Source organism: Loxodonta africana, chromosome 5 (genome assembly GCF_030014295.1).
Source record: "Loxodonta africana isolate mLoxAfr1 chromosome 5, mLoxAfr1.hap2, whole genome shotgun sequence".
Taxonomy (NCBI): domain Eukaryota; kingdom Metazoa; phylum Chordata; class Mammalia; order Proboscidea; family Elephantidae; genus Loxodonta; species Loxodonta africana.
In genome coordinates this window covers 46,792,450-46,806,527 of record NC_087346.1, presented here as the reverse complement: position 1 = coordinate 46,806,527, position 14,078 = coordinate 46,792,450, and the positions used below count along the sequence as shown (strand labels likewise).

The following is a 14,078-nucleotide window of genomic DNA, read 5'->3' as shown; positions in this document are numbered from 1 at the left end:
TCTATTACCATCAACCAGCCAGCCAGTTTCATTAGAAAGAAATACATTTCTAGTATGTACTGTATGTTTTACCTCTTGTTTATATTACCTTTAACCTAATTAATATAATAGTCATGAGGATGACATAGATTTGAAAAGTTAGCTATCTCTCATCTAGGGAACAGGAAGGCCCTAAAGGCATGGGTCATAAGGAAAATAATAAAAAGAGCTGGATTAGGGCACTCTATAGGGAAGGTAAACTCGGATGAGTCACTGAAATGGAGGACACTGTCTAGTCAGTTAAGGAACAAGATAAGGTCTTCTGACATCTAGATGGGGACAAGAGGAATGTACTTAAAAAATGTACTTAAAAAATCTAGTAGGGACTAATCAGTTACAATAATTCTCAGAAAGTAGTAAATGAAATAGAAATAGAGAAGAGACAGAATAGCAAGGAGAAAGTAGCTAGGAATTGATGAGGGAGTGCATTACAGTGTTTAAAAAAAAGGAGTGAAAACCAGTTCAAAGCATTTGAGTCTAAGTGACTGAATCGTGAGACTGTGAGAGTAACTAAGTCAGGGCATTCAAAACATTTGAGTCTAAGTGACTGGATCGTGAGACAGTAAGAATAACTAAGTCAGGGCATTCAAAGCATTTGAGTCTAAGTGACTGAATCGTGAGACTGTGAGAGTAACTAAGTCAGGGCATTCAAAGCATTTGAGTCTAAGCGACTGGATCGTGAGACAGTGAGAGTAACTAAGAGCAAGTTGTTGGGTGATAACTAAACTCATTCTTCCTTCTGCTAATTTTAAATTATGGTAGCACATTAAAGTATATAAAGTAGTAGCATAAAAATAAAGATATATGATGAAGAAGAGTTTGAAAAAGAAAAAAAAAGGTAAAGAAATCAGGATTGGAGATGTAGAATGTTACCACTGTCATAAAGAAAAAGCCACACTTACGGTTCTACTGCATTTTAAGCTTAAACATTACATATTTCAACTCCATCTTGATGAAGCAGCCTCTGGTAGCAGTTTTCTAAATATTATATTCAGCATTCTCTCTTTTCACCTCTGTTAACTTATTCAGAAGGATCTCCTTGAACCTTTTCATCTTTCTGGAGAAGCCTGGGGCCCAACAAACCAATAAGGAGACTTCCAATTGGGGCTGTAATGAGGATAGCCAAAAATGCCACTGTCAACACAGCCATTCCATATTCTTCCAGCTGTGTATCTCCATGTGATCTTGCTGTATCCAAAGCCACAGATCCTATTGCAGCCTGTAAAAGTTTAAGGATAAAGTAGGAAATATGGTAGGAGAAGCACAGAAAGGTGAATTAATTGTTTCCAAAAAAAAAAAAAAAGCTTGTTCTTTTGTTCAACTAGGAAAGTTGTATTTAGCCTTCCCTCAAAGGGTACTGCAGTTGGTTTGGATTATCTGACAGACTGATGATTCATATGCACTTATATGTATGAGGCAGGATTACATAAATATCACGCAAATGAATTTCACAACACTAAGCAGACACAGACTCACAATATCAATTATAATATAACATTAAGTTCTGCATACTAAATTTCTCCTGAATAAAGATGACTGTTACTGGTTGCCTCATTCTTTTATCTTTAGAAATTTGGAATTAAAAATAAGAGGAAAAAATACACTGATAACTTATCGGAAGATGGTGAAGTTTTAGATTTGGGCTAAAAATGTAAGAGTATGCATTGCTTAGAGGCTAAACTGTTAAACATCATGAAACATGAAAGTGGGGGGTACCTTCAGGAACTTCAAGTTAATCTTACTAGGTATTTGGTAACTCTTGCTTGTAGCAGCTTTTTTTTTTTTTTTTCCAGTCTCATTTGCAACTAGATGTAACTATATATCTAAATTCTGGCCACTGAGAGGTGAGCAGAAATGATAAGTTCAAGTTGTAGATTGTGCCCTGAAAAGGAATGGACATGCATGTCCCTTATCTTTTCCCCCTTTCCACTGGATGGAAAATATTGAGAGTTGGAATTGTCACCTTAGACCCATGGATGGAAGGCACATGCTGAGGATGGCATTCACCCTGCCAGCTCTGAAATGTCTGTGCTGAACTACCAGCGAGAGAGAGATAAAAATTTCATTTAGTCCCTGTATTTGGGGGCTCTTTGTTATTGAAGCTTACCCTGTACCCTAACTAATTCAACATTTCATGGATTCTTGGCAAGAACTGTAAACACTGCAAAATATATTTTCAGTTCTCTCTGTACCCGTATGTGTATGTTTTGGGATTTGTGTATTGGCTAGTGTTTTGTGTTGAACTTTGTCCCCTAAAAATATGTGTTATAAATTCTAATCCCTAGAGAGGTTATAATCCCATTTGGGAATGGGTATTCTTTGTTACGTTAATGAGGCAGTATTAGAGTGTGTATTGAGCCAACTGGTTTGAGATATAAAAGAGCAGATGAAGTTAGCAAGCAAGCACAGTTCAGGGAAGACAGATGTTATGCCACACGAGATCTCCAAGGATCCAAAAAACAGAAGGTGAAAAGTGAAAAGGACCTTCCCGAGAGGCAACAGAAAGCCTTCCCCAAATCCAGTACTCTGAATACAGACTTCAAGCCTACTGAATAGTGAGAAGCCACACACTTGTGTTAGTTCTATTATAGTAGCACTAGGTAACTAATATAGCTGGATTGTTATGTAAAATATATTTACTATAGTAGGCTACAGACAAAAAAGTTTGAAAAACACTGATATAGAAAAAAAGATATAAGAAAGTCTTGTGTCTTATGCAGTGGCAAAAGGAGAAAAAAAAATTTTCCGCACGATACAAAACAAACATTATCCAATATATCCTGGATATTTTTCCTCATTTTATAATTTTCCTTCATTGTAGCACAGTGCCATTTTTCAAATTTTAACATTTTATAACAAATTGTTCAGACCAAATCTACTAGAATCATTATTTTGGTATTTACCTGCTAAAGTTACCAGGAGTTATGTGGAAGCAAGAAATGCTCTGAGAGAAAAATTATTCCCGTTATTTCACTACATTAATCTTACAGTGCTCTTAACCATTATGTCTCAGACATCTTTGAAAATCTGATGGAAAAAGGAGAAGTTTCTCTGGAATAATGCCCACGCCGACAGCCACACAAAGGCTGCTACATAATCACTGAGCATACACACTCTCCAAAACAAAAAAACCAAACCCCTTGCCAACAGGCCGATTCTAACTCATAGCGAACCTACAGAACAGACTAGAACTGCCCTATAGGTTTTCCTAGGAGCAGCTCATGGATACAAACTTCTGACCTTTGGGTTAGCAGCCAAGCTTTTAACCACTGCCAAATTAAAAAAAAAAAAAAAAAATTAAGACCAACTAATTTTTAATTCCACAAAAATAGAAATTTGCACTAGTTTTTTTTTTTTTTTTTTTATCTGTAAGTGCTTTCATATCACTTGCTCATTAAAGTACACAGATTTCAAGTCGAGTGAATGCAACACTTGGCAGGAGGTTAAGCTTGTTTAAATAATTTAAAATCAACTAATAATCTAGAAAATCAATAAAGCATTTTCTGAGTTGTTTTCAATAGATCTTCTTTTCTCCATTACATATAAAATCTGGCCAAGCATCACTGATCATTAATTATATTGACATTGAAGTATTTTTGACCACTAAGATTGGCCATGCTCTTTCTGTTTCCCTCTCTTCTTGGGACACTAAATGAAAAGAGGTGACAACTATCTCTGTGGGTTATTTAGAGAGCTATATGACTGGTAAAAATTCAAATCCTTCTCTCCTGCTACTACTGCTTTCTAGTAGTGCAGGGATCTATTAGATCTTTAGTTGTACCCTGGCCATCTAAAAAAAATTTAAATAACTCATCACACTTAAGGAATCAATATACTAAAGATAAAACTTTTGAAGTGTAAATTAATATAAGCTAGAAAAATTTTTTCTCTTATTTTCATAAATCAAACTCTCATCAATTATTTTCACCAAACTTGAATAAGCTCTCTCATTCAGTATTTCAAAGTATCATATAGAAATAGAAGTTAAAATACTAAGCTATCCTAACCATCATTACCTGGACTGTGGCCTTAGGAAGCCATGCAAAAGAAATAAATATCTTTTCCTTTGTGTTAAAATCAGCAAAACACACCATCAGAAATACGGTCAAAATTCGTATCAATACTGCAAGGCCCAGGGTGGCAACACAAAGTCCTGTAAGAAAAACTCAATTTTTATAAATAATGAAACACTGGGGGAGAAATCACATTTCATGGTTATTGATTCAAAATACTACCAAGAGAAATAATTAAGGAACATTAAAAAATACAAACATGGTTAGGCATAATTTATCAAAAAATCACGATTAAGGGCCAATCAGATCACTTGTTTAAAATAAGATGTTTTCTTTAGACTAAAACTAGAAATTAACTAAACATATTTGAATTTCTACAAAGGAAATATGAATATTGTATCATGCTTTATACCAAGAACCACATTTTCTTCCATTTGTTTATTTAACAAGAATTTATTAAGTGATAATGCATGACAGGCTTTGAACTGGTCACTGGGTACAAAAGATGTATAATGTACAGACTCTGCCTTTATGAGCATCAAAGTCAGAGGAAGACAAAAATAAACAAAAAAAACCAAACCCGTTGTCATCAAGTCAATTCTGACTCATAGCGACCCTATATATAAGCAATGAATTCACATACTATGAGGTAAATGCAGTATAAACAAATAGGAAGGCATAGAAGAGGGGAAAATTAACATTTTCATCAAGAATGTTTAGAATTCTTTACAGAGTAAAAGACCAGAGGTGATATTCAAAATATTTAACAGCCAATCAGAATGGAGCTGACTCTGCAAAGACCAATGAGAATGGATACTGGCAGTACACAACTGTTTCACCATATTGGCGTATACTAGCATCAGCCTAACCCTCAATAATATATATATAAAAAAAAATAACATACAGCTACTTAATTCAGTTGTTTAGAACTTTTGAAGGAGAAAATTTCATCCTGATTTGTAAAATAAGGGATTTTGAGTAGGGCAGCTGCAGACTACTGGACCTGAGAAAGGTACAGCTAAGGTGACTATTGAGTAACAAGGTGATTTTTTTTTTTTTTAAGTAACATTTGTTGAGAGTCTACTCTGTTCCCGCCGCCGTGCTAAGCTTTAAATGCAGTTTTACTTAACTCACACAACCTGTGGTGTAGACACTACTTTTATTCTTATTTTACAGTTGGAAAAAAAAAAGGATAAATAACTATTCTAAGTTCAAAGGCACTCCTTGGAAACTCTATGGGGCAGTTCTACTCGGTTCTATAGGGTCGCTATGAGTCGGAATCGACTCGACCACACTGCGTTTGATTGGAAGTTCAAAGGGCTAGTACAACTTCAGACACATATTGTCGGATGATCTGCTGTGATCTGCAATAGGGTTTCTCTTTGCAAAGATTTTGTGGCTCTTTGTTGAAGTGTATTTCTTCCAGGTTGGCAGGTATTCAAAAGCATACGCTGCCTGACATACAAGATACAAAATCCATTCCCAGAAGGGAACACTGAAGGAGGAGCAGGTTTGGGGAGATGATGATGAGTGAGTTTTAGATATATTGAATTTAATTTAGAGATAAATATTTTGGAATTACACAGTTTATAATTGAACCCATGGGAAGTTCTGAGAAGTGATATATATAGAGAAAAGTAGGTGCTTTGGAAAGATCTTTAATTTAAGGGCAATGTTCAAACCATATGTAGTATAAAGGAGACTACAAAAGACACTGGAGAATATGAAGTTTCAGAATTCAACAGAGTTTTAAAGAGGTCAGTAATATCAAATGCTGCTAAGATGTCAAGTAAAATAAAGACTGGGAAGTATTTACTGGATTTAGCAATATAACCTTGGTGAGAGCGAGGTTGGCTGCATGATGGGGCAGAAGCTGCATTGAAGTGCATTGAGAAAGTGAATGGGAGGTGTAGTGGAAAAGGGGAATGCAGTTACTTCTTTTAAAAGTTTGAAAAGAGAGAGGTGGTATGGTAGGTGGGAAAGGCAGGCAGTAAAATGGAAGAAGGATAAACTGGGGAAGGAAAATGGGGAAAGGATATGTTTTTGTTAAGATAAAAATGGTTAGAGACTTTAAATTCTGAAGAGGAAGAAGCTGAGATAAGGTATTTGAAGATGTATGAGTGAAAGGGAAGGATCCTTGTCTGAGATTCAGAAGGAGATGGCGGAGGATGGGGTCCCTAGTATGGATGGAAGAACACTGTGATGGGAGTAAAGGATGAAATCATGAGTATATGATCAAGTTAATATTCAAGTATTATACTGTGAATCAAGAGAGTATTAATATGATGACTTGAATATATGGATGAATAAAGAAATGGATGAGTCAACAAACATTTTTATTTCATGGGCACATTTTATAGAACTGACCAGTTGTTTCAAACTTCTGGCCCTTAGTCAGAACAAGTTTAGATGAATAATAACATTCTTATCATTGGAAGAAAAAGTTTTAAGCCTGTTATCTCTTGATTGTGGTCAGTAGTGTCATATTTACAAGGAGTAACAATATGAAAGGTGTGAAATTCACCGCCTTGGATTTACCAGCATTCTTTTCTAACCAAATAGTCTAACAGACTTAGATCATGACTTTACATGTAATTAACTTTTTATATAATTGTGATAATGGAAACCACTGAACACATGCCTGCTAAAGAGATTTTAACTGAATATAGAAAGAGAAGATTTTAGTTCAAAAGTGTACTTTGAAAGTCTTACCAACAGTTTCTGGTTTGAGAGATGCAATGGATACCTCTGCTCCAAACAGTCCAAAAAGAAGGGGCTGAAAAATGTCCCAGGCAACTGCAATTATTTTTTCAACCTCTGCCTTAAAGAAAAATGAATAACATACACACACACAACTTTTACTATGTGAGGTTATAAGTAACAAAATTTTACTAATTTGAAATTTGAGTCAATTTGACCTAAGGCAGGCTTTACTTTTATTTTTGTATTATCTTTAAATAGGAGGTTAGCTACAATAGAACAAAAAAATTGCCTGGAACACTTCTTATTCATTTAGATTATTATATGATGTGTTTAGCATACTAAAGTATGAGTTTGCAAATGGATGTTAATTATAAAGATTCTTATAAAATAATCTTAGGAGGGCTATTTCTGAATATATTATGATCAGATAATTTACCATGTGATTTTAAAGACTAATCAAACTGACCATGTGTTTATTTTTATTTTACTCAAAATTTTTATTTTGTACTAATCCTCTGAATTACTACAAGTTAAGATGCCAGCTATTATTCTGAAATCACATAATACAACAGGAAGAGCCCAGGTATGAGGGCCAGAAGGCCAGGTTCTAGTTCTGGGTCATCACTAACAGAGTCGAGAACCCCAGCCAGACTTGATTGTGCTCACCATGGGACCACACTGCACACACCGTGTCCTGAGACAGCTCCTCCACTACTGAATGGCTCCAACTGTCCAGAAGCCATTACCTATACTGAGGCATTAGATTCTGCACATAGGAAAAAACACAGGACCATTGATTTCCACCTAACAGTCCATCAGTTTGTGAATGCCACTATCATATTTACCCAAGACTCCTGTTTCCCTGACTAAACGTTTTAAAATTTTATTACTTTTAATTTATGAAGTTAGAAGATCTTTTACCATTCTTTGTATAAGTCTCAGTTTGTCAGTGTAATTATCCATCTAACTTCCTATCTGTCTAGCTAAATCAATAGGTAATACATTCATCAAAATCAAGTATAACAGAGTAGCCAGTGGAAAGTCCATCATCATCCCCCAGGCACTCAGATGCTCGTCCCCTCCCCCAATAGACAACTCTGGTTATTGGAAGATTTTTTGCACATAAAAGCAACCATAAAAGCATTAAATGTATTTGTTTGCTCCTCTGTCTACAAAACAGTAGAATACTATGTACAGTATTCATTGAGTTTATTTTTTTTTAAATCTTCAGTCTTTCCCTCTGGCTATTAAAGGGCTTCCTCTTCATTTTTACAGTTCTGTCATATTCCAATTAGAGATTCGGCATAAATTATTTATTAGAAGCTATCTAATGAGAGTTAAAGTTTTCAATTTTTGCTGGTACAAAAAATATTGCAACGAATACATCACTTTGTATTCCATACATGTGCAAATATATACGCTAGCTAAGTCTTTAAATGTAGACTTGCTGACTAAGAGCACATATGCATTTGCCATGGTGACAGGCTCAGCCTAACTGCCTTCTATCAGCAGTGTACACATGGGCTTCTTTTTCTATACCCTTATCAACAACTATGTTATTACACTTTGAGAATTTTGCTAATCTGATAGGTAAAAGTATCTCTTTTTAAAAGTGCCAGTCAAATTTAATTCCTCTAGCCCTGAGTTTCTTCATCTAAAACTTTTAGGGATTAGACTGATTGTTAAATTCCTTTCTTGCTTTAAAATTCCATAATTCTATGGACAACTCAAATCTCATTCTACATAATAAGACAACCTAGCAACTGTATTTAGCAAACACCTTGGTTTCTTGATTAATTTAAAAGAAATGCCAGTAGGATCAAATTAGAATGGCAAAGCATAGCAGCCAAAGTCCAGGAATGACAGAGTAAGTTTTTTCTTAACTTTTGACAAAATTGCTATTAAAAGCTACGTATTATTATAGGTAAAATGAAAACTGGGGGAAAAAAATCAATTTTCCAACTCAAATCTAGAAATAAGCCCAAGTGGAGAAACATAGTGATTTATATTTTTAAGTTGTCTCCCTGAAAAGTACTAAGTACTTTTTTCCTGACAAGTACTGGTAACTTTAGTTAGCAATTCATGGCTTTAATCCTCACAAATAAAAATTTTCATGAATCACAGATTTTACTAATTTACTTTCCTTACCCCCATGAAGACACAAGTAATAAAAAGAATTAAATCAATATTCCTTACCTAAGTATAGCACAGATGGTTACTTGCTCTAAATACATGATTCTATACAATGCTGATTTTTATGCTAATTAAGACTAAGTCTTAAATCTTCATACTTTTTATTTCAACTCAAGGCATATTTCTCAATCTCGTATGTTTGCATCATCAGAAAAGAAATAGATCTGACGCTCTCCCTGTTTATGCCCTTAAAGAAACAATGCTCTAGATACACAGACAGTGCCTGGGGTTATAAACAAGATTCATTCCTGAGTGTGTCTTTAAGAATTTGCAGGTAAGGTGGAAGAGGTGCATAAGGTTCTTATTTAGCCTTATTTTAGGGCGAGAAAAGGTTTAAAGCCTTTTCAATGATTTAAAAGCCGCACTTAGCAAGTGAAGGTGATTGGAATGAAGAATTTGTTTTGAGCAGGGGTTGGTTTGGAAACCCTGGTGGCATAATGGTTAAGTGCTTACGGCTGCTAACCAAAGGGTCTGCGGTTTGAATCCACCGGGTGCTCCTTGAAAACTCTGTGAGGCAGTTCTACTCTGTCCTACAGAGTCACTATGACTCGGAATCAACTGTATGGCACTGGATTTTTTTTTTTTTTTTTGGTTTAGGGATTTGTTCAGTCCTTTCAAAGCAAGGGCAAATTTACATGACGTTAAAGGGCAATTTAAAGTTGTCCTTGTAAGCTGGGCATTCCTAAAAGGGGAACTGCCTATACTTGGATAAACTCATCAAATATTAATGACACAAAGAATTACAGCTTAACCCTAAAGTTATAAATTTAGTAAAATTTCATATTCGATATTAGGAAATCACTAATTTCTTTCCAGAACTCCTTTTTTTTTTCCTTACAATACTTGTTAAAATCTTGAAATAATAATTCATTTAGGCTTTCTCCCATTTCACTTTTTTTCTTTCCTTTCTTTGCAGGAAAAAAAAAAACGTGCTTTTTTTGGTGCAAAGCTTAGTTTTTTGTTTTTTAACAAAGCTTAGCTTTTATCAGTTAGCAATACTGATACATATTTAATAAAACTCCAACTTTCCATTTATATGATGCCTTAAACTTTGTAAAGTGCATTCACATGATATACTAGCTCCTTTCAGTCATGACTACAGCAATTTGATGAACTTATACAAACAAACAGCAACAGGAATTCAGTTTTTTAAACTGAATTAGAGAAAGGGATTCTTAATTTTTATAATTTTTGAGGATTTTTCTTTCGTACTTTGAAGTCAGGTGAGACTTTTTTTTTTTTTGCATACAACCACTTATTTATTTATTTATTCATTCATTGAACAAGGGCTTTAATGCTTTAACTCTGTATTTTTTTTTTATTAACTTTTATTAAGCTTCAAGTGAACGTTTACAAATCCAATCAGTCTGTCACATATAAGTTTACATACATCTTACTCCGTATTCCCACTTGCTCTCCCCCTATTGAGTCAGCCCTTTCAGTCTCTCGTGACAATTTTGCCTGCTTCCCTCTCTCTCTATCCTCCCATCCCCCCTCCAGACAAGAGTTGCCAACACACTCTCAAGTGTCCACCTGATATAATTAGCTCACTCTTCATCAGCATCTCTCTCCCACCCGCTGACCAGTCCCTTTCATGTCTGATGAGTTGTCTTCGGGGATGGTTCCTGTCCTGTGCCAACAGAAGGTCTGGGGACCATGGCCGCCGGGATTCCTCTAGTCTCAGTCAGACCATTAAGTATGGTCTTTTTATGAGAATTTGGGGTCTGCATCCCACTGATCTCCTGTTCCCTCAGGAGTTCTCTGTTGTGCTCCCTGTCAGGGCAGTCATCGATTGTGGCCGGGCACCAACTAGTTCTTCTGGTCTCAGGATGATGTAGGTCTCTGGTTCATGTGGCCCTTTCTGTCTCTTGGGCTCTTAGTTGTAGTGTGACCTTGGTGTTCTTCATTTTCCTTTGCTCCAGGTGGGTTGAGACCAATTGATGCATCTTAGATGGCTGCTTGTTAGCCTTTAGGACCCCAGACGCCACATTTCAAAGTGGGATGCAGAATGTTTTCATAATAGAATTATTTTGCCAATTGACTTAGAAGTCCCCTCAAACCATGTTCCCCAGACCGCCGCCCTTGCTCCGCTGACCTTTGAAGCATTCATTTTATCCCGGAAACTTCTTTGCTTTTGGTCCAGTCCAATTGAGCTGACCTTCCATGTATTGAGTGTTGTCTTTCCCTTCACCTAAAGCAGTTCTTATCTACTGATTAATCAATAAAAAACCCTCTCCCTCCCTCGCTCCCTCCCCCCTTCGTAACCACAAAAGTATGTGTTCTTCTCAGGTTTACTATTTCTCAAGATCTTATAATAGTGGTCTTATACAATATTTGTCCTTTTGCCTCTGACTCATTTCGCTCAGCATAATGCCTTCCAGGTTCCTCCATGTTATGAAATGTTTCACAGATTCGTCACTGTTCTTTATCGATGAGTAGTATTCCATTGTGTGAATATACCACAATTTATTTACCCATTCATCCGCTGACGGACACCTTGGTTGCTTCCAGCTTTTTGCTATTGTAAACAGAGCTGCAATAAACATGGGTGGGCATATATCTGTTTGTGTGAAGGCTCTTGTATCTCTAGGGTATATTCCGAGGAGTGGGATTTCTGGGTTGTATGGTAGTTCTATTTCTAACTGTTTAAGATAACTCCAGATAGATTTCCAAAGTGGTTGTAGCATTTGACATTCCCACCAGCAGTGTATGAGAGTTCCAATCTCTCCGCAGGCTCTCCAACATTTATTATTTTGTGTTTTTTGGATTAATGCCAGCCTTGTTGGTGTGAGATGGAATCTCATCGTAGTTTTAATTTGCATTTCTCTAATGGCTAATGATCGAGAGCATTTTCTCATGTATCTGTTGGCTGCCTGAATATCTTCTTTAGTGAAATGTGTGTTCATATCCTTTGCCCACTTCTTGATTGGGTTGTTTGTCTTTTTGTGGTTGAGTTTTGCCAGAATCATATAGATTTTAGAGATCAGGCGCTGGTCGGAGATGTCATAGCTGAAAATTCTTTCCCAGTCTGTAGGTGGTCTTTTTACTCTTTTGGTGAAGTCTTTAGATGAGCATAGGTGTTTGATTTTTAGGAGCTCCCAGTTATTGGGTTTCTCTTCATCATTTTTGGTAATGTTTTGTATTCTGTTTATGCCTTGTATTAGGGCTCCTAGGGTTGTCCCTATTTTTTCTTCCATGATCTTTATCGTTTTAGTCTTTATGTTTAGGTCTTTGGTCCACTTGGAGTTAGTTTTTGTGCATGGTGTGAGGTATGGGTCCTGTTTCATTTTTTTGCAAATGGATATCCAGTTATGCCAGCACCATTTGTTAAAAAGACTATCTTTTCCCCAATTAACTGACACTGGTCCTTTGTCAAATATCAGCTGCTCATACGTGGATGGTTTTATATCTGGGTTCTCAATTCTGTTCCACTGGTCTATGTGCCTGGTGTTGTACCAGTACCAGGCTGTTTTGACTACTGTGGCTGTATAATAGGTTCTGAAATCAGGTAGAGTGAGGCCTCCCACTTTCTTCTTCTTATTTTTCAGTAATGCTTTGCTTATCCTGGGCTTCTTTCCCTTCCATATGAAATTGGTGATTTGTTTCTCTATCCCCTTAACATATGACATTGGAATTTGGACCGGAAGTGCGTTATATGTATAGATGGCTTTTGGTAGAATAGACATTTTTACTATGTTAAGTCTTCCTATCCATGAGCAAGGTATGTTTTTCCACTTAAGTATGTCCTTTTGAATTTCTTGTAGTAGAGCTTTGTAGTTTTCTTTGTATAGGTCTTTTACATCCTTGGTAAGATTTATTCCTAAGTATTTTATCTTCTTGGGGGCTACTGTGAATGGTATTCATTTGGTTATTTCCTCTTCGGTGTTCTTTTTGTTGATGTAGAGGAATCCAAGTGATTTTTGTATGTTTATCTTATAACCTGAGACTCTGCCAAACTCTTCTGTTAGTTTCAGTAGTTTTCTGGAGGATTCCTTAGGGTTTTCTGTGTATAAGATCATGTCATCTGCAAATAGTGATAACTTTACTTCCTCCTTGCCAATCCAGATACCTTTTATTTCTTTGTCTAGCCTAATTGCCCTGGCTAGGACTTCAAGTACGATGTTGAATAAGAGCGGTGATAAAGGGCATCTTTGTCTGGTTCCCGTAGGTGAGACATTTTAATACTGAGAAAACTATCACATTAAATTGTAAATTTCTCAATCCTGGATCCCTGTAAAATTTCAACATTCTAGTTCCCTATTTCATTGAACTTGCTTTATTACATATAACATGTTTGAGTAATAAGCAGATTTGGGTTTAGTTTTTAATTTTTTTGTTTTTGCTTACATTCACTGAAGAATGTTTACATCCTTTTTACTGAAGGAAATCACTCTTCTCCATTGACATGCATCCTACCACATAGGTTTATATGCATTTACATATATCTAAATATCATAATACAGAATATGCTTCATAGCTTAAAATCCTATCTTAATTTTCATTAAAAGTATGACTTAGAGATCTTATAATATTAGTTGCTAGTTGGCTGCAGAGTTGGCTCCCACTCATGGTGATTTTATATATAAAAATATAGCAGAATTAAATAATATTAGTACATAAAAAAAAATTTTTTTTTTAATATCTATATATATATATGCACCTCGTTCTTGCTGCATAGTCATCCATGAGATGGAAGTATGATAGTTTATTTACTCATTTATTGATGGACTTGTAGATTATTTCCAATTTTTATCTTCTCTAAAAATACTGTAAAATAATTTCTCTCAAGTCATTCTCAAAAACACATTTCAGGTATAATAATGTGCTCATTATCAATTTCTTGCTCCTTTGCTCTAAATCTCCTTTTACTGTCCATTCTGCAGAAAAGAAACTTGGCCCTTTGAATATTCTTCCTTTGTCAGCTGGCATGACGTTAAGCTTTGTGAGCAGAGGGCTCTGAAGAGCTATTGCTTGAGGGGTGCTTTTCTTCCTGGTTTCTGTGGCATCAGGATCCTGCAGCCGCAACGCTGCTCTGGCACTAGGCTTCTCCAGAGTCAGGCTTCTACAGTGCATGGCGGCCAGCAGCACCCAGCGGCTAGCAGCTTCACCCAGCAATTCCCTGGGGAAGTT

At 36.0% G+C, this 14,078-nt stretch overlaps 1 protein-coding gene across 1 annotated transcript in view; it reads right to left on the bottom strand.

Annotated features, from left to right (window-relative positions):
• Positions 1 to 234: 234 nt before the first annotated feature.
• Positions 235 to 14,078, bottom strand: part of LOC100663888 (sodium/hydrogen exchanger 9B2-like) — a 62,873-nt gene continuing 49,029 nt past the window's right edge. The window contains exons 8-10 of the mRNA XM_064286300.1: positions 6,765 to 6,873; positions 4,056 to 4,192; positions 235 to 1,258 (exon numbers count right to left, since the gene is read on the bottom strand). Coding sequence (XP_064142370.1) covers positions 1,061 to 1,258; positions 4,056 to 4,192; positions 6,765 to 6,873 — 444 coding nt within the window. The 3' untranslated portion in view covers positions 235 to 1,060. The remainder of the gene's footprint in view (positions 1,259 to 4,055; positions 4,193 to 6,764; positions 6,874 to 14,078) is intronic.